Source organism: Aotus nancymaae, unplaced genomic scaffold, assembly GCF_030222135.1.
Source record: "Aotus nancymaae isolate 86718 unplaced genomic scaffold, 86718_ANA_hifiasm-v0.15.2.pri h1tg000019l, whole genome shotgun sequence".
Taxonomy (NCBI): domain Eukaryota; kingdom Metazoa; phylum Chordata; class Mammalia; order Primates; family Aotidae; genus Aotus; species Aotus nancymaae.
Window position 1 is genome coordinate 44,350,478 of NW_026988431.1, and position 23,010 is coordinate 44,373,487.

The 23,010-nt window shown below is 42.6% G+C and overlaps 1 protein-coding gene across 1 annotated transcript in view; it reads right to left on the reverse strand.

Annotated features, from left to right (window-relative positions):
* MINDY4B (MINDY family member 4B) overlaps window positions 1-15,888 on the reverse strand; it is a 36,682-nt gene extending 20,794 nt beyond the window's left edge. The window contains exons 1-7 of the mRNA XM_021669547.2: window positions 15,776-15,888; window positions 15,512-15,539; window positions 13,714-13,881; window positions 4,654-4,773; window positions 3,740-3,831; window positions 1,110-1,275; window positions 495-560 (exon numbers count right to left, since the gene is read on the reverse strand). Of these exons, the coding sequence (XP_021525222.2) occupies window positions 495-560; window positions 1,110-1,275; window positions 3,740-3,831; window positions 4,654-4,773; window positions 13,714-13,881; window positions 15,512-15,539; window positions 15,776-15,888 (753 nt within the window). The remainder of the gene's footprint in view (window positions 1-494; window positions 561-1,109; window positions 1,276-3,739; window positions 3,832-4,653; window positions 4,774-13,713; window positions 13,882-15,511; window positions 15,540-15,775) is intronic.
* Window positions 15,889-23,010: the final 7,122 nt, after the last annotated feature.

Here is a 23,010-nt window from a genome sequence, read left to right on the forward strand (position 1 = left end):
TCTGGGGGTGAGGAAGAATTGTTGCAGTGGAGGACATTGTACGGAAGGTGCTGATAGACGAGGTGAAACAGGACCACCTTTTTAAGGCCAGAAGCCAATTATGTGGAGTCAATGTGAATGCTTTGACAGCTTAGATAAGAACCTTATTTTATTTTTTCACCATTTTTATTTTTCATTCATTAGATGACACAAGACTGCTTTAACATTCTCTCTTGCTGCAAAAGAAATATTGGTTACATACTCTAATGTATTATTCTCTGGTCTTGATTAACCGAAGAAAAAGAGGCATTTGTGGGTGGGTCTGTGTGTGATCTGGCCTCTTTCTAGGTTGTGAGGAGGAAGAGGCAGATCTTTTTTGTTCTCTCATTCTGCCCTTCTTAGCCCTCAAAATGACCTGGTTTTCTTAACAGGCATCATTGGAAATAGACTTTATCAAAGGAAGAAGATCCCTGTAAGATCAGGCAACATAAAGGAATTAACACTTAGACACTTACACATTGTAGGTGATCATAGATGAATTTCTCAGCAGCTTCTTTCTCTAAAAATTCAAACAGCTGGAGCTATAAATCAGGAACAGAAGATAAAAATGAAAAGGAAGATGAAAGTTACATCTAAGAGATGTCAACTCACTGTTTTGCCACAAGTGAGATTTTTGTTTCATTGCATAATCACATTACAAAAAACTGACATATTATCTTACAGAGGGCCATGCGAAACATATACGATGAGACTGGGTAGCCACCAGCATCACCAGCATTCCTCAGGTTGAAATCATGTAATATCTTGAGCAGTAAAACTAGAAAGAGATTTTTGTCTAATAGGTGAAATTTAGCTGTCTTTCAGACTGTGGATATGGAAATATACTTTGTGATGATTTCCGATGGGAGATACTCTTGTTCAGGGTGAATTCCGGAAGGAGGAATTTACAACTGGACTCCCTGCTTTGTCTGCTTGGATCACTTATAGCCCTTGGTATTTTCCTCCACTCACATCAGGAGCATGGATGGGGCCCCACCTGCATATCCATGGTAAATCTATTACATGCTCAGGATTCGTTGGCCTTTCATCTGGCAGGACAGGGAGGACTGTTATTACCATATTTCACTTACTCGCTTAGTGAAATTGTCCACGGAGTAGTCTGGAGTCGAGGCAACATAAGTCTCCTCAGAAACAAGACAGATGGTGGCCTTCTGAGCTGCTCCTGCAGCCCACAGGATGCCAGCAAGTGCCGCAGCCAGGGCTTGGTCCTGTTCCTTCTTGCTTATTTCACGTAAGCTACAATGCAGAAGCAGGGGTAGGAAACCATTGTAAAGAACATCACCTAGCCATGTGCTGTGGCCTTCAATTTTGTGTTCTCTTCCGAATATGGGCAGCAGAGGGTGTTGACCTACAATGTGAGAATGTCACTGAGGGCCTTTTCCTTTCTGCTATGACCTCAGCCAGTCTTACCCTGTGCAATATGACCCCCAGGAATCCCAACACTATCTTTTCTCCTGAACTCAAGCAGGAATCAATCCAGACTCGTCAGCTGATAAAAAAGGCCTGTTTCAAGCTCAGTCACAACAATCCTTGTAGCGTTATCTGCAGGTTTCCATTTTGCAAACCCTCTTCCCCAGAGGGACCGGTCCTCTGAACAGGCACTCCATCTCCATGTCTTTTCTCATGCACTTCTGCTTTTAGCGTCCACATCTGTCCTTTCTGCCTAATCACATCCTATGCACCATCCGATGGCCACCGCGGATCTCCCCTATTGGTCTGTAGGTTACACTGACCCGGCACTCACTGAGCCTCAGCACTGTGTATGCACTTCACACCTATCCCACAACAGCCCTGTAATGTAGACACTAGTATTACTCCCATTTTGGAGGTCAGGAAAGTGAGACAAAGATATGAGAAGTAATTTGTTCCTGGTCATTCATCTTCAAAGTCAGAGAGCAGTGATTTACACCCAGCTCACCTGGCTCCCGAGTTCCTGCCCTTGAATTTTATACTGCGCTGAACACACTCAGGATCTATCCAGTCTTCCCAAGAAGTAGGAGCCAGTCTTTACACAGTGGGAGACCTTTACGCTGCTTATTTCCTAAATATTTAACATTAAGAACTGTAGTCTCTCTAAAGAAACATGGATAAGGATTAATTAACTCAGCAATGATTTATACAATCTATCTAGCTCTGTGGAGGTACAGAAATAACAAAAGGCCAGCCATGGTGGCTCATGCCTGTAATCCCAGTACCTTGGGAGGCTGAGGCAGATGGATACTTGAGGTCAGGAGTTCAAGACCAGCCTGGGCAACATGGCGAAACCATATCTCTCCTGAAAATACAAAAATTAGCCGGGCATGGTGGTGAACACCTGTAGTCCCAGCTACTCAGGAGGCTGAGGCAGGAAAATGGTTTGAACTCGGGAGGCAGAGGTTGCAGTGAGCTGACATTGCACCATTGCACTCCAGCCTGGACAACAGAACAAGACTCTGTCTCAGAAAAAAAAAAAAAAAAAGTAACAGGGAGCCTAATACTCCAAAACCCTATTGCAAGATAGAATGAGAATAACAGAGTCTATGAGAAAAAACGGGAAGTAGAGACCTTGTGACTGGGGGCTCAGGAAGGCTTCATGCAGCATGCCTGCAGATGTAGTTACTTATTCACATTTATTTAATATTTGCCACAGGCCAGGTGCAGTGCTGTGCTACGTGCCTTACATTTATGTGACAAATGTGTGTGTTCCATTGGAATTCCCTGTAATCCATTTTACTCGGGAGATGGACTCATCCCCAGCTGCTTTGGGTACTGTGGCCAGTGGCTCCCACTTTTCTACTTTCTCTGAAGGATTGAAGCCACCTTGCCCAGAAGTGACCAGGAGTTATGCCTCCTCCCTAAGAATGGCCCACAGCCAGTGCCTGATTGGAGTAAGAGGTACAGAAGGCCTGCTCCCTCATCTGAAGACGGGGCTGGCTCTGCAGGGCAATCCGTATGCCGAGCTCCCAGTGAAATCAGACTGATGTTGCTGGAAACCACGGTCTTCCTCAGCTTCTCCTTCCCTGTCCTGGTTCCCTCACTCCCTTACAGTGTTCTCCTGAGGGCATTTGCTTTATAAATCACTTGCGTCAAAAATCCCCGTCATGGGCTCTGCTTCTAGGGAACCTGGCAGTTCACAATCTGAGAATATATTATACATTTAGTGCCTCTTTGGGGGGTAATAACTTCACCTGCCTGAGGTTAGAGTATTTATATTTCCTCTAATATCTAGCATAGGGCTTTGCACATGATAGGGGCTTGTTAGCTTCTAAGAATAAAGTAATTTGAATAAACTTGAGCTGATCTTTAAAAATAGGCAAAAACTAAACATCATACCTTACCAGCCTGGTTAAATAGGAGGTTTGATCATTTATCAGGTTGTTTATATCACCCCTTTATTCCTCCTAATTGTTAGGTTAGCGCTTCCCATCAAATACGAACAAGCAGGCCCACCTGAGACCTGGTGCTTAATTCTACCTGACAGGGTGGTCTGCAGTAGAGCATAAAACCTGTCAACATGATCTCTGCAACTGAACATTCAGAATGACTCCAGCAAAGCCCTTCCCAGTGGCGAAATCCAGCCTCTCTGGGACAAACAGGGCCATTTCTGTCTTAGGAGGCAGATTTCCTTCCTGAGACAACCTGAATTTTTCAGTTATGATTATTTAGTATATAAAGATTCTAGTGAAATGGATAATTCAAGTACTTTTCACAGTCCTGTTACCTGCCAAGGTTACAGTCTTTTCCTTTCCTGGTAAACAACAAGTATTTGATGATGGATCCTTGCACAGCCATCTGAATGCTTCGGGCCCCTCCCTGAAATGAGGATGAATGACGAGGTGTGAGACGGAGCGACTTTACAAGTGTAGGGGAACCACATGGGCCAACATTACAAAAGAGAACTCTTGGAAATTAATGTTATCGATTCTTCTCTGCGGGCTTTTCCCTTCTGGTATTCCCTGGAGCTTTGCAAAGGGACACCATGCTATATTTGTTGCACTCCTTTCTGCGGCCACGGCTGGTGCTATGGCTGGGCTGGATTCTGCAATGTCCAGCATCTTTGTGGAGACCTGTGTGCTGGTGACTGGGGATGTATGTCCTCCATCCTGCCTTCACCATGTCCCTGCTTCATATCAGTTTTTTTTTTTTTTTTTTTTTTTTTTTTGAGATGGACTCTCACTCTGTCTTCCAGGCTGGAGTGCAGTGGCCTGACCTTGTCTCACTGCAACCTCTGCCTTCCAGGTTCAAGCTATTCTCCTACCTCAACCTCCCGAGTACTTGGGATTACAAACATGTGCCACCATACCCAGCTAATTTTTGTATTTTTAGTAGAGACGGGGTTTTACCATGTTGGCCAGGCTGGTCTTGAACTCCTGACTTCAGGTGATCTACCCACCTCAGCCTCCCAAAGTGCTGGGATTACAGACGTGAGCCACCGTGCCCAGCCCATATCAGATTTTTAGATGTGTTACAAGGTAATTTTAAATAGTCTGTTATCATTTAAGGTTAAACTTTATATTATAAATATATTTCTACATATGATTATAATAACATGAATTTACATGGATGTAGACAGAGAGGGTACATGGATAAGTAACATGGGATTAAGATTTTTTAAAATTATAAACTGGCCATTACCTTTCCCACTTCCAGAGTGAAAGCTAGTTCAGAAAAAGGATCGTGGAATCTGAAATAGGCCTTTTTCCAGTTATAGCTGAAGACACGGACTGTGTTTCCAAACAGAATCTGCTGCAGCTTCTGAAAAGGGGATAGAATTGATTCAACCAAAGATAATTTTTCCGAGACATATTCCTCATGGTGAAACCAAGGAGGTGGGCCTCGTCCCTTCTGCATTCAGGCTTACATATTACTCTAGTCCTCAGTTTTAATTGTGTGAAGTCCTGGGCAGAAGATGCCTAGACAACATTTGTCCCTCGCGTCTCACCTTCCTTTGCCAGCCATCTACCTTGTAGTTCACCGCAGCTGCTCTGTGTCTACAGCTCTTGCCCCATAACTGTGACTGTCACCCGTGCCTCTCCCATCTTTGGGTTTTTGTCTCTCACTCCACAAAAAGGGAACAGGCAGGACCTCATGTATCTAGCCTAGTACAGTCGCAATTTTAATGATATGAAACAAGCATTCTCTCTGTCTCAGGGTCTTTGAGGTTTTCCTAAATACTCTGCAGCACGCTGAGATTCAAGACGATCTTTTAGAGCTTCCCAGAAAGATGGGAACAAGATTTTTATAAACCAAATGTATGGGAAAAAAAGGGAATCTATTCGTAATCAAAGACTGATTGATCATTTAGCACGTACTAGGTCCTGTGTGGGATATAGTTATGTAAAAGTCTAATACCCCACAGCTGTGTACAAGACAGAACATGTGACTCTCCTTAAGTAAACGGCGGCAGGAGAGAGAACTGATTGAAGCACTCAGGAGGGCTTCCTGGAAGAACTAGCATTTGAACGAGGCTGGTCAACGGCATCTAGCATTTACTGAGCATTTTCTATGTACCAGGCACTGGGATAAATGCTTCCCATTTATTCCCTTCATTTAATTTTATGAAGTAGGTGCCATTATCCAGCTTTTGTCTGGATGAGGGAACTGAAGCACAAAGAGGTGAGAGTATTTGCCTTTGTTCACCCAGCTAGTCGACATAGCTGGGTTACCCGTTCTCTTAACACCTATCTTTAATCATGTATGTGCCATCTTTATGTTTTCTATCATTTTTGTGTACCAATTATTATCTTATTAATACTTGAAGAGGCTGAAGATAGGGCCCCAATCTCTTCTAGCTTGTGGGATTTCTGCTGAGAAATCTACTGTTAATCTGATAGGTTTTCCTTTATAGGTTACCTGGTGTTTTGGTCTCAAAGCTCTTTTTGTTTGGTTTTGTTTTGAGGTGGAGTCTCACTCTGCTGCCCAGGCTGGAGTACAGTGGCATGATCTTGGCTCACTGCAACTTCCACCTCTGGGTTCAAGTGATTCTCCTGCCTCAGCCTCCTGAGTAGCTGGGATTACAGGCGTGTGCCACCATACCCAGCTCATTTTTGTGTTTTTGGTAGAGACGAGGTTTTGCCATATTGGCCAGACCGCTTTTGAACTCCTGGCCTCAGGTGATCTGCTCACCTCGGCCTCCCGGAGTGCTGGGATTATAGGTGTGAAACCACCTGGCCTTGTCTCACAGCTCTTAAGATTCTTTCCTTCATCTTAACTTTAGACAACCTGATGACAATGTGCCTAGGTGATCATCTTTTCACGATGAATTTCCCAGTTGTTCTTTGTGGTTCTTACATTTGGATGTCTATGTTTGAAAAGAGGGGAAAGAAATGAGAGCCTTCCCCTCTAGTAAGGCTGGGGACGTTATCTTCAATTATTCCCCCAAGCATGTTTTCCAAACTTTTAGATTTCTCTTCTTCCTCAGAGATGCCGATTATTCTTAGGTTTGGTCATTTAACACAATCCCAGACTTCCTGGACGCTTTGTTCATATTTTCGGATTCCTTTTTCTTTGTCTTTGTTGGATTGGGTTAATTTGAAGACCTCGTCTTCGAGCTCTGAATTTCTTTCTTCTACTTGTTCAATTCTGTTGCTGAGACTTTCCAGAGTGTTTTGCATTGCTGTAAGTGGACCCATTGTTTCCTGAAGTTTTGGTTGTTTTTCATTTATGTTATCTATTCCTTGAATATTTCTCCCTTCACTTCTTGTACAATTCTTTTTTTGACTTCCTACATTGGGCTTCACCTTTCTCTGGTGTCTCCCTGATTAGCTTAATAACTAATCTCCTGAATCGTTTTTCAGGTAAATCAGGGATTTATTCTGTTTGGGTTCATTGCTGGTGAGCTAGTGTGATTTTTTTTTTGGGGGGGGGCATGTCAAAAAACCTTGTTTTGTCTTATTACCATAGTTGGTTTTCTGGTTTCTTCTCATTTGGGTAGACTCTGTCAGAAGGAAGATCTAGGAGTGAAGGCTGTGATTCAGATTCTTTTGTCCCACGGGGCGTTCCCTTGATGTAGTGCTCGCTCCCTTTTTCTATGGATGTGGCTTCCCGAAAGCTGAGCTGTAGTGATTGTTGTCTGTCTTCTGGATCTAGCCACCAGCAAGTCTACCAGGCTCCTGGCTGGTATTGGGGGTTGCCTGCACAAAGGTCCTATGATGTGAAACATCTATGGGTCTCTCAGCCATGGATACCAGCACCTGTTCTGGTGGAGGTGGCAGAGAGGTAAAATCTATCTAGTTAATACTCTTCACTAGCTTGGGATGCATTTTGTAACTTAGAAAATATTTAAGAAGGATACTTTATATAAACTAAAGAGGAATCAAAATCATTTGCCACACATGCTAAAAATATGAAAATAAAACAACATAAATTACAGCTAGAAACTGCTGCCTGTGAAAGCTCTGATTGGGCCTTGTACTCTTACTAATTTAAAAGGAAGGTCAGAAGTATTAAAGAGGTGTGAATGTGTACTGCCCTTTACTGTACTGTCCGTCTCTCTGATCTGTCAGAGTAGAGAAGGGGATCCCTTTCTCACTAGGTAACTCAATGATACATAATATGTTACTTAATGCCGTATCCCTAGAAGCATCCCTTGTTACAGCAGAGAGACACATCCACACTCTGGAACACGCCACACACCAGCCTATTACCTGTAACAGTGGGGAGGCTGGAAAGAGAGAAAGATCTGCAAACACGCACACATCAGTACCTGGGGTGTCCTGGGATGAGGAGTAAGAGTTCGGTGTGACTGGAACTGTGTGTGTGTGTGTGTGTGTGTGTGTGTGTGTGCGCGCGCGCCAAGGGGTGGAAAGATGAGTAGAAGCTCAGATTGGAAAGTATCCTGAGCCTGATCCTGGATGACTTTGAATATCATATTCAGGTACTTGCAGCCATTCAGAGTGTGGACAAATGGAGCATGGAGCTCACTGGGCCCAGAGCCAAGGTGCCTCTTCCCAGCTGTGCATGGAGCAGGACCCGAGAGCAGGCCCTACTGGTTTTATAAAAGGAAAGATGTGGGAGAAGCATGCAACTGTAACATTCTTCCTATGATTGGCCCAGGGGCTGGTTTAAGGTTAGAATTTATTTCCTGGCCATCTCTACTTCCACCCTCAAAAGAAAAGATTGTTTGTACCAAGAAAAGGTGCAGGTGCATTTCAGTGTGAGCAAGGACCCACTTGAAGAAAAACCGTGCGTTCTCTGTCTCCAAGCAACAGCACATCAAGGAGAGGCAGCGAAGAGGCACAGAGGCTGCTCTGGAAGACAGACTTGGTATGTGCTATGGCCAAGGAGGGCCCTCGACCCTGAACATCCCTAGGACAGGCATTGAAAACTAATGGAAAATATCTCCCTGACATTGAAGATTGCACAGTACAGAAAGACTGCTCCCAACTCAAGGGCAGGGAAGCCCCAGTTCTGCTCCTTACTGACCATGTGAACTTGGACAAATTACTGAAACTCGCTAAGACTTAATTTACTTAACCAGAAATGGGGTGACCCTTGCTTGGTCCACATCCTGGCTCTAACTGAAAGAGAAGCATGGAAAAGGACTTTGGGAACCGTAAGTTCTAAGTGAGTGTAGGGTGTTACTACCTTTGTGAAAACACAGCCTGTCTACCCAGGAACATCTTGTGCTGTATGGAAGAAAGTCCTAACACAGATGGAAGAAGACCAGAGACTGGCATCAGTAAGAGAGGAAAAGCCGTGTAGAAATGCAGAAGATTAAGACCGTTGAAACTAAGAAGGCTTAGAATTTAACTTCAATTTAAAAAGTTCTGCAAGGCAAACCACACTTGTGTTTCTGTTGCCAGTTCCCACCTCCAACTAGAAAGCTTCTCTCTCCAGCTGTCCCTCTGAGGAGGCTGGAGAACGGAGGGGCTGCGGGTCTCTCTGGCCAGGCCCCACTGGCCAGTGTGACGAACATGACCCGACTTAACTTGTGTAACATTTACTTTCAAATATCAAATACTATTTAGACTGAGATTAACCTGACACATAACTACATGTGCTGTTGTGCTGTCTAGTAACTAGAAGCAGATGGTAAATGGTCCTAATAAGTGGCTGCCATGATTATTAATACAATCAAGCATGGTTTATAGTTTTCTCTTTGTGCTTTGCTAGTATTCTATATTTGTGAAGAATTCCTTTCTTTCCTGGCACTTCGTTCCATTTGATTGCTATGATGACAGTGACGGTGATCATCATTTATCACACACACATTCAAAGATAGAGGCCCTCATTCATTCTTTCCAACAGGTTTAATCTTTTTACCCTGACTGCCTTGCACTTTGTCCCTGGGTTTAGAGCTTTCCTGTGACCACCTGCCCACCCCTAATTTGAGGTAGACCAATCCTCTTTGAAGCTCCTTCCCTAAATCTCTTCTTGCCTTGTGAATTACTAGACCATCATGGAATCAGAGCTTTCAGAATTAGTGAGTTCTAAGAAGACATTTCTATCCTAGACCGACGAATAGAGTAGGAAACTCTTGGTTCTATCATGTCTGCCATCAATTTCTTAGCATCTGGTATAGTGCCTGGTATGCAGTAGGCTCAAAATAAGTATTTGTTGAATTTTTAAAATTCTAATTTGACTCTTTCATTTTACAGTGAAAAGACTAGAGGCCCAGAACAGCTAAGTGGCACTTGCAAGGTCACATATGTAGTTAATGGTAGTGCCCAGACTCAAATGCAAGCCTTTCAACTTGTAGCAGCCAGTGTCCCAGCAGGAAACAGATGGCATTCTCAAGTCAGATAATTAATTTGAGGAACATTTAAGACAGAGACTATTTATAAAGATGTGGGTTGGGTGTAGGGACACCACTGTGGGTAATGTAGTGTCCCAGCAACAGTGGGAAGTCATTATGACCCCTAGCCCTGAAGGAGCACGCAAAGGAATGGTGACTTGAACCAGAAAGAAGAGAGAGCTGGGGAGAGGACCGCTGTGAGAGGAGAGGGAGCCACGAGCAACCTGACTTCCTTCACTTCCCTTCCCTCCCTTTAGTTTCCTTTCAGGCTCCCCATTGCTCAGATTCAACAGGAAGCCAGAGGAGCAGGGTGCCCTGTTGATGGAGGTCAGCCTCTCTACAGGTCCGCCCCGCTACTGGGCAGAGAGTAGGCTGGAAAGGGTGGACCATGCGTCTGGAGGGTACACAAAGGACACCCCTACTCTAGCCTGAGGTGCACTAGTAGATTATCCAGAGGCACTGAATTAATTTGTACCTATCAAGGCCCATCTATGAGCTAGACCTTATGGGGGGATGCCAGGCTGTGCTTCCTTCTCCCAAAAAGCACACCCTGCCTATTGTCGCCTTTTAGAGATTCATTTATTTGAGTGTCTCCAGAATATTTTGGTCTCTTAGTATTACATTGTTGCTGTGATACTTCTGGATGATATTGCAGCTACAGAAATGTGTTCAAGGCTGAGTCCAGAAAAGGGATTGGGAGTGGGAGACGGGGAGAAACTGCCACTGGAGAAAAGGAAGACCATTAGGTGAGGCTGGTGGAAGAGCCTAGAGGTGATGCTCACCTTTCCCACGATTTCACCTTGGCCAGAGTTTGCTTCTCCACACACATTCAAAGATGTCAGGTTGGGTGAAGGAAGAAGGCTGTAGTATTGGAAAGAGGGCAGCAAAAGGTAAGAAACAGGAGAGCTAAGGAAGGCGAAGGTGCATAGAGTGCTTTACCCAACCCCCACTTTCAGAGAAGATTCCCAGCAAAGAGACGGTGTGTGCCAGTGTCAGGAAATGCCATGCATTCCTAATCCAAACAGAGAAAAGAACAGCAGAATGACAACAAAAGGCCTTCTGGAGTGAGCATTAGGATTCAATAGCTCTGACAATTTGCCAGGTGGCTGCACTGCTGAAGCATAGATTAGAATTGGTCAAACTTCCAACCTGCTTCCTTAGAACAAGCATATTTAGAATCCCAAGCTCATCATCCTGAATTCCCAGGATGTGTTTAATTAATGCTACTGCTATTTAAAGGACACATGATCATCTGGCCCATATAATGGGAATAAATCCAAATTCTTTTTTTTTTTTTTTTAAGAAAAATCAGTTATCTCTATTTCTGGGACTTTCTTAACACTCCATCAACTTCATTTCTAAATCTTTTGTCTTCCAGCCTTTTCCAAAGGAGAACACTACCCTTGGCATAGTCATGGGCAGCCCCCGGTTGTATCATGTTTGTGATTGTAAATAACTGGGAATATCCAGACTCAGAGTTTTTAACCTCCCTAATACAGAGAAAGACTAGGAGATTTAGCAAACATCTGTGAATGCTTTTTCTGTTTTGAAAATTTGTGCGTGTGTTTAAAAAATAGTATATTCACGTGGTTCAAAATCCAGAGAAAGGAAAAGGTATGTGGTGAAGACACTCTCCCATCCACGTCTCCCTTGTACCCACTGTTGTGTTTTAGGAACCTTCTGGAATTTACTTCTTTTACAGGCAAGTATCAATATAGAATCATAATTCTCTCATTTTCACATAAAAGGTAGCCTATTTTTCAGATATGTGTAAATTTTAAAATAACATTCTCCAAAGAAATTCATTGCAGAAGCCAAAAATATATTTTTATTAAACTTTTTCATTAAAAACATTTCCTTGTCAAGTAAAATGCAAATAGTTGCTCTAACTTCTGGTCTATTTCACAGTGTAGGCAGCAGAATCACTGAGGCCTGGGGGCCCTGGCAGGATTACATGTTATCTGTCTTCATTGCTTGAAAAGGCAGCGATGAACTATCTGTATAAGGCAAAACTTAAGGTTCCACCAAGAGGCTTCAAGGCCACTGAGTCAAGTGCAGTGTTCCAGGAGCTCTGTGGACCTGCCCATCTTCCTGTGACTTCAGGCATTTGAGCAAAAAGAGGGAAGCAAGGTGGATTGAGGCAGATAGATTTCTTTTCTTTTTTTCTTCTTTCTCTTTATTCTCTTTCTTTCTCTACCTTTTTCTTTCTTTTCTTCCTTTACTTTCCTTTTTCTCTTTTCTTCTCTTTCCTTCTTCCTTTTGTACTTTGTATTTTTTGAGACAGAGTCTTGCTGTGTCACCTAGGCTGGAGTGTATTTGCGGGATCTCTGCTCACTGCAACTTCCACCTCCTGGGTTCAAGCAGTTCTCCTGCCTCAGCCTCCTGAGTAGCTGGGACTACAGGCATGTGCCACCGTGCCTGGCTAATTTTTGTATTTTTAGTAGAGGTGGGGTTTCGTCATGTTGGCCAGTCTGGTCTTGAACTCCTGGCCTCAAGCGATCCACCCGCCTCGGCCTTTCAAAGTGCTGGGATTCCAGGCGGTCTGAGCCACATGCTCAGCGGAGGCAGACAGATTTTCGACAACGAGAAAAAGCAAGTGAGGCCTCCCAGGGCATCTGTACTGCACGTGCGACAGTGGAGAAAGTTGTCCAATGAAGCCTGGGAGGATTTGTATGATTAAAAAAAAATCCAGGGGCTGTGGTTGCTGCATCTGATTGTGTCCTGTCTCAGAGAGCTTAAGTAAAGGTTAAATTGAGAGCTGGAAATACTGCAGTCGGGGCCACCAGCCTTCGTGCTCAAAAAACTGATGGAGACTCTGTGTTAGGCTTCATGTGGTTTCCCCCAAAGGGTTTTAGTCCCCACTCATCCTCTCAGCTGGTGTCTTGTGTGAAGTGCACAAACTGTGCGACTTGATGTACATGGCAGGCCTGACTGCAGGGCCAGTGTTGCTGGCCTTTGCCCAGATGCCTAGGCTGGTCCTGGGCTGTTTCTGCAATCACGCATGTGTGGCAGCACGTCCTCAGGAAGGAAGTGCCTCTTCCAACTCTCAGTCTTAAGGCCTTGGGTAGAGCTCTCTGCCTGAGCTTCTAGAATGTAATGTGGAGGTGTAGGAGATAGGGCAGTGATGGGGAAATTGTCTTGCGAAGCCCTGAGTTTTGTTTCTGATTCAAAGGGCTACTTTGGAGGGCAAGCCAATGAGAGGGACCTCTTAGCTTCTCTGGTACTTTTACCTTGGCTTGACCCTGGCCTCTGCTTCCCCAGTTTCCAGTGGCATCTTTTTGACCATGACAGCTGGTCCTTTTGGACATTTGCCAAGGCATTGCTTCCAGTTATGGCCTCTTTGACCCAATGCGATGCCTCTAGTTTTGCCTCCTGGCTGGATCTCTGCCTCAGCCCCTTGCCCCTACTCTGGGGAAATCTTAAATTGAGCAAATGGTGCCTAGGACCAATAGCTTACAGATCCTGGTGATTTGGATCCTGCAATGTCATGTTCTTTCCAAATCTGCGTATTCATTGGCAGCCCCAGAAAGCTGTTTATTTCATGCGATTAGCTTCTTACCCAGGACAGGGTCTGGCAGGTTCCCCCAGCCCTCTCCCTCCTGCACATGTCCAGGCTGGGTACTTTCTTACACATCTACACTGTCTCAGACAGTCTGTCCTATCCTACCTTCTATAGTGAGTTATTTTAATGTAACTCACTCTCTCAAATTTCACTGTCAAATTGAGGAAGTGAATAAATAGAGCCTCCGAGTTTGGGAGGAAAGGGCTGTACCACCACCAATGTCCTTGAAGAATACCATAAATAAGTCATTTTAATTATATTCTCCTTTTACCAATAACAACCGTCTGTAGTCTTATCTTCAGTAATACTCTCACATGACAGCAGATAAGATTCCCCAGCCTTGTTGTTTTGGGAAGATTACGTTTCATTTCATGTTTAATTGACAAGCTATACTTACCGTGGTCATTGTTAGGGAGATAGGAAAGCCGCCCAATTTTGAAGAGATGATAGAGGGGTTGGGAATAGAACAAAGGCCACTTGATGGCAAATGTCCTTGTCCCTTGGGCTGAGGTATTCCTGTTGTATCTTCATTTTCATCAGCAGATGTATGGTTACATTCATGATTCTGTACAAATACCACCACCCAAAAGACAAAGCAAACAGAGCTGGTGATGACCTTGTTTTAAATTTTCTCTTTCTCTCTCTCTGAAATACCAGTGTTCAGAAAATGTCGTCTCACTTTGAAAGATGTCTAAAAATTGTGATAAATAGCAACAAAAGCGACAGAACCATCCCAGTGTCTGTGTCAAAGGGGTTTCTCATAAGGTCTGTGTGACTCGGAGAGGTTAAATGTAACTATGGAAACATAATTAATGCCATCAGGACCTTGAGTTGAAATTATGTTTAGAGAAGAATGTAAATGTCACTGTCTCTTGTTTTGAGAAAACAACATTTTACAAACTTAGAACGAATCTTTCCAGTCTACACAAAGTATTTCTCATTGCATTGTTAACTGGCCAATAAATGAAGGCAGGTTATCTCTTTTTAATTCTTTCAGATTCCTACTCCCCAACAAATGAGTATAATAGTTCTTTTTCCTTAAAAAAAAAAACTACCCTCTACCTTTAAAAAAAATTATTTTCACTTTTCTTGACTGATTCTCATGACATGTCACTGTAAGTTAACATCAACTCTTCTTCAAATTTACTTAGTTTATATACTAATGTCATGAAACAAATCTGTCCTGTTGGTGGCTGAAACATGGGGGAAACTGCCTTTTTAGTTTTTCTCTATTCCTAGAGGCAAAGACTCTTATCTCAGAAGCACAGCATCCAAGTCACAGACTACTGATCAGCTAAGATGCAATTTGTAAATCAAATGGAAAATCTTTACATTTGTGCCAATGGGTTTTCCTCACCTTGGGTAGGGCATAATTTGACTTTTTTTTCTTTTAAAGATTGTTTTATCTTTTGAATGTTCTATCCCCACAAATGATAGATATCTCCATTTAATACTTCCAAGAGTAAGATAGAAGCGTTATTGCTCTGATTCTAATTTAGACTATGGTTAAGAGCGTTTTAGCATAAATAAGACTTTTGATCATAGGCTATTTGGAGCAAGATGCTTTAGCATTATAGTTAAAATATTAATGATTCAATTGTTTGATCATATATACTAGTGCCAGGTAAACCACCGTAATATTTTGTGCTGTTTGCTCAGTGATTGAAGTAATACCTGAAATACAAAGTCCATTACCTTCTAACCTTTTCAATTTACATGAGGCATGAACATCTTTCATCTTATATTGTATATCAGATTTTAAAATACCTTTTTAGCACCAGAATTCAGTCATCTTTCTCTTATTTGATATGGTAAAGGAAAACAATTTTTTACAAGCTGAATAAAACTATTTTCAAAACTGCTTTTCTTCAGGGACACAGAAGCACTTGGTTGTCAGAATCCACTGTTATTTCACAAATATAGGAACTTTAGATTTTAATATTACCTTTTTTCTAAAATAATAACCATATGATGCTCTTAATGATAAAAACATAGCTCTTAGAAGTAGAAAGATACATCTATAAAAAAGCACAAGAAAAAAAATCGACAGGCTTTCTAGTTTTATGTTTTCATGCATTAAATGCCAGTGCCTGAATGACATTATGTGCAAAGAATAAATGCAGATTATGCTGCTAATGTGATTGTTTGAAGAAGCAACTAAAGGAGAACACATCGGCTTTGAGAAAAGTAATTACCTGAGGGGTTGTATTATTGGTTTCCAACCTTTAAATGAAAGAGAAAACATCAAGTAAGTTACTCACTCTCTTCACACTCACATCCACAAACCTCCCAAACCCCAACCTTGCTAGGGAAGTCTCTGTCCACAAATAGTTATGCCTGAAGCATTTTAAAGGTAAACGTATAATGGAAATTTCTCACGTTGCCAGCCTGTAAGTTGATTACTTAAACACCAAAAATCCTTTTGTTTCTGAAGAAATGAGAAAATGAGAACATCTTACCTGTGGTAACTAAAGATTTGCCTCCATTTGTCAAGGAATGAAATTTTCCTTGAGATCTCCTCTAAATCCAGCTGTTCGGAGCTTTGTTCCTGGCCCGAGACCTCCGTATTCATTTGGATAATGCAAGGAACTGAAAAGAGGAAGTTCTTATGATGGGAGAGAGAGGTCTGGCTGTGGAGAAGCAAGCAAGATGGCTGGCACAGACGGCTAGATGAAGTGTGCTACCCCTACTATTGACCAGCGAACAGATCACTCCACACAATTGCTGCTCTGAGCTCACCGTAAGCCCCTGCTATCAGATCGTGATTAAACTTTCATTAGAGGTGGAATACTTTTTGTGTTTTTTTTTTTTTACTGTATAGGGGCCATGAATGTTTAATCTGACAGATTCATAAACAAAGGGATTGCAATTATCTGTATCAAAGCAATTGAGATAATTTAATTTGTGAGAGATACGATGCTGATGGTGAAATTTGATAGTTTTTTATGCTGTGATGCCTTCTTGGAAGTGTTTTTGGAACAGAAATACATAGCCAAAGTGGGTAAAAACCATCCTGCTGACATCAGAGAACTTTATCAACTACCGTTGGATAATATATAGGCCAAAAAAGACACTGGCCAACTTACGTTTGCTGTAGAGTTTAGTACACAGAAATCTTGCACAGTGGTCTGATTTGTTTCAGGAAGAAATCCAAAAGTTATATCATTATATCTCTTCTTGTTGGGTTAGTGAGTTATAACTGCAGTACCAGGTGTAATAAAGACTACTGATGGTCGTGATGATTAATTTTATGTGTCAACTTGGCTAAGCTGAGATACCTACATGGTACCCATCTAAACACCAATCTAGATGTTGCTATGAAGGTGTTTTTTAAAAGATGTGATTAACATTTATATCTGTTGACTTTGAATAAAGCCGATTACCTTTCATAATGTGGGTGGACCTTATCTAATCAGTTGAAGGCTTTAAAATGGTCCCCCAATGAAGAAGGAATGCTCCAGACAGCCTCTGGACTCAAGACTGAAACATTGCCTCTTCCCTGGAACTCCAGACTGCAGGTCTGCCTGGCAGTCTTCAGACTTGCCAGCCCTCACAATTGCATGAGCCAGTGTGTGTGTGTGTGTGTGTGTGTGTGTGTGTGTGTGTGTGTGTACACACACATATATATCTTGCCTATTGGTTCCATTTCTCTGGTGAACCCTAATATAATGGTGTTTATAAAAAACAGTACTGTTTACCAGTAAAAGTTTTCTTGCTCCTTCTGACTTGGTTGAATATAAAATGAACTTCTTTAGCCAGGAGGTCATTTTCTTTGTAAACATTTCTAATCATGAGTTATATGAAATCCAGGGAATGCTAAGAGGTCAAGACAAATAGGCTATCTGGATTTATTGTGACTGGAGAGGTCAGGGTTGAGGGTACTGGTTATTTACAATATTACAGAGACCTTGAAACATAGCAAGGCACTAAATAAACCAGAGGTGGATTTAGGTGTCCACAGTCTTGCTTACGGGAGCTTCACCACCAGTTTCTTAAACTAATTTTTGGTGGTGGTATAGCCATTTCATATCCTCAGGTCTCATAAATGTCCATCAGATTTACTATTTTTATTATAAACATAAGAGGCCTAAATAAATCACTTTTTATTTCCCTTCACTAACCATAAAAACTCCTTTCTTCTTTAAAAAAAGGGACTTCACTACTGTTTTCTGCTTATAGTTTTATAATTTTAATGGTGGCATCAGTATTAATATTTATTAGGCACCCACAGTGTAGAAAAAAGAAATTACATGATTCTTGCTCTCAAATAATATAATGAGAAATGCTCTGGAATTTCCTATTTAAAAAGTTATATTAAAAAATAAATTCTGGATCTGCCATTTAAATTATTTAACAACCCAAAACCAGAAAAAGGGAGCAGCTAAGCAAACTATTTTTTTTAAGACTCATTATTGAATCTGTGTATTTTTGGCTACATCTGTGCCCTGATTTACAGAAAATTCTGCAAAGGTAGAAGTGTAAATCCCAATGATTAGATAACTTACCAATAAACCATCCTGTTGAGTTCGATAAACATATTTTGACTGTTCCCTACATACCAGGGACTTAGAGGTCCCAAGGTAAATCAGACGAGGTTCCTGCTCCTCGTAATGCAAGAAATAGACACACAGCGAGGAAAATGATGTGGAACTGTGGGAGTGTGGGGAGTGGGCAAGAGAGCAGGCTGTTAAGAGCATGGCCTCGGGGCCCAGACTGCTTAGTTTTGAATCTTGGTTTCACCTCTTAGCTTCCTCTCTTACTTGCTGTATCACCTCAGACAGTTTATTTGATCTATGCCTCAGTTTATTCATCTATGAAATGGGGATAATTTCATATCTTTACCATATTGAGACTTCTATGAGCCTCGTATATCAATCTATTTGCTTAGATTTATCTTCCCATATCTTTGCTAACCATAAAAACTCCTTTCTTCTTTAAAAAAAGGCACTTCACTACTGTTTTTCTTTTTATGATTTTATAATTTTAATGGTGGCATCAGTATTAATATTTATTGGGCACCTGCAGTATAGAAAAAAATAAGAAATTACATGATTTAGACTTAATCCTTAGAGGGGAAATGACTGAATCAGATAATACAGTCATTTTAAAGAAATTTGATACAAATTACCAGGTTTCAACATTGTTCGTGATCATCTCGTTCCCAGCCCATCTTATTTATTTTATCCCAGGGTGGAATTCACGATTCCACTCTTTTCAATAAATAAAGTGATGTCTTTCCTTCCCTGCCTTTCTCTCTCTTTTCAGTTAGGTCCTTCATATGGGAAGGGCTGGTCTCTGGAATGCACGAAGTGTTAAGAATGCAATTCAGCGACGTCCAGGGGAAACCACCATTCTCTTGGGCATTTTGTTAAAAGACTTAGAGGAGGAAGCCTGGGTGTAAGAAAGAGGGTGGGAAGCAGAGACGGGGTTGGAGGATCCTGAACCAGGTCTGGAGACGGGGGAGCAAGGAGGAGGGTACAGAAATATGTGGAATCTCAGATTTCCCTCTTCTATTTTTATGCCCTTGCTCCTTCCTTACAGCATATGAAGTCACCTAAAGCTCTTTTCCCAAGACTGCTCCTGATGCAGCAAAGAATTGAGACTGAATATGGGATGCCAGGCAGCCAGGGGTCTGCCGCAGCAACAAGAAAGCAAAATTACAAAGCAGGGGCCGTGGTGGAGAAGGAGAGTTTCTCTGGCCCCGCAATGGGGCAGTCGGGGGTAGTGGAAGGTCCAAAATCTTCCATCTGTAAAGGAAATGTACTGCGTGAGTGCAGAAATCTGCAGCGAGTCTATTTACTTTCTTTGTCGATAATTAAAAAAAATATACTAATATGAGAAAAGATAGTATGAATTTCAAACCTGGAAATTAATATGTAAAATTTAATGCTATTAACATTTGCTATAGTCTCCTAGAAAGCGCTGACTGATCTTTACAATTATTTACTCAAGTCAGCCTTATAGTCAGAGTTGAAAACCTTGGGCTTGCAAGCTTTTTGACTAGCTTGCAAGATCATCCCCAACCTTTCTTCTTGCTGTTTTCATGTGATGTTTCACAAACAGAAATCTGGAAGCAGAATTTTCGAGGCATTTAATTTTTTTTAAACAAAATCTCGTTAGCGTTTAATTAACCTTATCCCTGGAAAGCTCTTCCTTAGGATTAAGTTAAATCCTTTATGGTTTAATTACCATGCATTTTCTTTAGTACTACTTTCTATGGAGATGGAAATTTCCTGATTATATCCCTTCCTAAAAGAATTCTGCCAATCCACTGGAAACTAGAAGATGGCTGATATATTCCCCCTTTGTTCTTTGGTGGTATGGGGAGCAAAAAGAGTATGGAGGTCAGACCCAGGGTCAAATCCCAGCACCTCCTCCGTGACTGTGTAACCTTGGAGAAGTCACTCGGAGTCTCTGAGCTTCACTTTCCGCACTCCTTTGACTTATCTCATAGATTCATGATGTAAATGACTTATGTAAAAACTCTTAACCTTTAATCAACATTTTCTTGTCTCCCTTAAACACTATATTTTCTGGAGGAAAAACTTATTTTGTATGCCTTTATGTATTTTAGGGGTGGCAGCATGAGTCGGGGATACAGTTGGAACTCACAAGTGCTGAAGTGAAGTGACACAGCACAGGCATTGGTCCCAACTTGGTTCCTCGGTCACTGGTCTTTGGTTGGTCCCCTAGTATGGGCCCCAGTCGTCTTCAAAGGCCTTAAAGACCTGTGTGGTAGAACAGGAAATCTGTATTTGGTCTTTCTCCTTGGTTCCTAAAACCTTGGAATTTCCTGAGTGATGAAGGTGATGGAAACATCTTTTATTCTAATGAGGTGACTCTTGGTGGCCCCCTAAGCAGCTTCAGAACAGGGTCTGGTCCCCAGAAAGACCAAGCCTTGATTAGACGTTTGGAGCTTTTAGCTCACCCCCCAGCCTGTGGGGAAGAAAGAAGGGGTGGAGATGAGTTAATCGCCAATGGCTGATGACTTAATCAATAATGGCTACGTAATGAAACCTCCATGAAGGCCCTTAAACAGGGTTTAGGGGACTTCCAAGTTGGCAAACACATCCAATGCTGGGAGGGTGTTGCATCCCAACTCCACCAGGGACAGAGGCTCTTGCACTCAGGACCCTCCCAGACATTACCTTGTGTACATTTTCATCTGGCTATTTATTTGCATCCTTTATAATAAACTAGTAAGCATAAATAAGGTGAATTTCTGAGTTCTGTGAGCCAACCTAGCAAATTAGCAAATGATCAGCGAGTCACGGGAACCCCTGATTTGCAGTCAGTCTGTCACAGGTACAGGTGACACGATCCTTGCAACTGGCATCTGAAGTGAGGGCAGGCTGTGGGACTGGGCCCTCACACCTGGGGAGTGTGACGCTAATGGGTAGTTAGTGTCAGATTGAGCAGAATTGTAGGACACCTAATGTTGGGGGACTGGGAAACTGGTCGGTGTGGTAAAATACCCCTCTCCTTTGGTGTCCAAAAGAACCTGATCACCAGCACTTGTCACAGAGCTCCTGGAGTCACACTGGGTGGGAATCTCTGCACCTCTTCTGTGTTAGTTGTCCATTGTGTGTATTAAACCACCACAGGCTTGGCAGCTTAACACCTCCCATTGGTTATCTCACAGCTTCCATGGGCCAGGAGTCCGGGCATGGCTTAGCTGGGTCCTCAGCTCATAAGGCAGCAGTGAAAGTGCTGGCCAGGTCTGCAGTCACGTGTAGATGTGGGATCCTTTCCTAAGCTCACAAGGTTCTTGGCAGAACTCATTTTCTTGTGATTGTAGAACTTGTTTCTTTAAGACCAGCAGGAAAGAGGGAATCTCTGCTGCTTGAAGTCTCTGATCCTGAGGAAACCTGTGCTTTTTTTTTTGTTTTCGAGACAGAGTTTTACTCTCTTAGGCAGGCTGGAGTGAAGTGGTGCGATCTTGGCTCACTGCAACCTCCACCTCCAGAGTTCAAGTGATTCTCCTGCCTCAGCCTCCAGAGTAGCTGGGATTACAGGCACGTGCCACCACGCCCAGCTATTTTTGTATTTTTATTAAAAACGGGGTTTCACTGTGTTGTATAGGCTGTTCCCGAACTCTTGACCTCAGGTGATCCACCCATGTTGGCCTCCCAAAGTGCTAGGATTACAGGCATGAGCCACCGCGCCCAGCCACCTCTGTGTTCTTACAAAGAACTCACTTGATGAGGTCAGATCCACTCAGGATAATCTCCCTTTTGATTAACTCAAAGTCAAACTGATTAAGGATCGTAGTTACATCTGCAGAATCCCTTCACCTTTGCCGTATGTAACCATGGGAGTGACGTCTCATCACCTTTGCCATATTCCACTGGCAAGGAACAAGCACAAGTCCTGCCCATGCTCAGGGGAGAGGATTCCACAGAAGCATCACTGGGTGGTATTGGGGTGGGGTCGCCCTAGCCATGTGTCCATCACATCTACTTACTGGCAGGGATTTTGGACCAACCATTTCACCTCTTTTGCCTCAGTTTCTAGTCTTGTAAAATGGAGATAACAATATTAACTCTTTCACTAGGCCACTTTGAAGAGTCATTAATACCTGAAAAGCATTTAGAACAGTGGCACATAGCAAGAATTCAATTACTTTTTAGCTGTTTATCTTCAAAATCAGGACAATTCCTGCGTGGCTGGCCTCTTGGGGTCGCTATAAAACTTTCAGGGGGCTGGAAGTTCTCTGCTAACTGAAAAGGACTATGCAAACAAGATGGGTTATTATTTTAGGGTCTGTCTTTCATTTTATTTTGTCTTTCTTATTTAACCAGGACTCTTGTCTGTAAAGACCAAACTCAGTTTAAACTGGTTTAAGTAAAAAGGGAATTTAGTGTCTCATTTGATTTCAAAGGAAAAACTCAGTTTAGATATGATTGAACATGCTCAAATGACACTGTTGGAACCTAGTCTCTCCCCATCACTGGGCTTGCTTGCTTCTGTGTGGGCTTCATTTTTAGGAAAGCTCTCCCATCATAGGAAAGGTGGCAGCTCCAGGCTTACTTGTATGAGTTAAACCACTCCAGCAAGCATACCCCTATTTCCTATCAGAAAATTCAGCAAAATCCCAGGATTGATTGTCATGGAGTCTTTGGCCCAATCTCTGTGACCAGGGCAATGTGAAGCACTAATTGGCCAGGCCTGGCTTATGTGCTCACTCTTAGAGCCGGGGGATAATTTAGACCCCCGACTGAGGGCAAGGAAGAATGGATCTCCAGTAGAAACTGGAAAAGCTGTTACCAGACTGAGAAATGGATGCTCACTTGTAAATATATTTTAAAAGAAGGCTCACTGTACTCTTACAAAGTGTGAACACCAAGACTAGACCTCTTTGCCATAAAGCATAAACATAATGTAAGAGCTATTTCTGAAAATACATGTGGTCTTCTCCTGTTGAATCAGACTGTCACTGCTGCAGGGATCCCAGAAGCCATCTAGTCAACCTCCTCCTCCCATGTACCCAACAGATGGTCAGCCAGGCACCCCTGGAATACTGTCAGCTGCTTTATTTTCCTCTACTACTTTCTTCTGTATAAAAGCTGTCCTGCGGCTGGGCGCGGTGGTTCCCACCTGTAATCCCAGCACTTTGAGAGGCTGAGGTAGGTGGATCACAAGGTCAGGAGTTAGAGACCAGCCTGGCCAATATGGTGAAACCCTGTCTCTACTA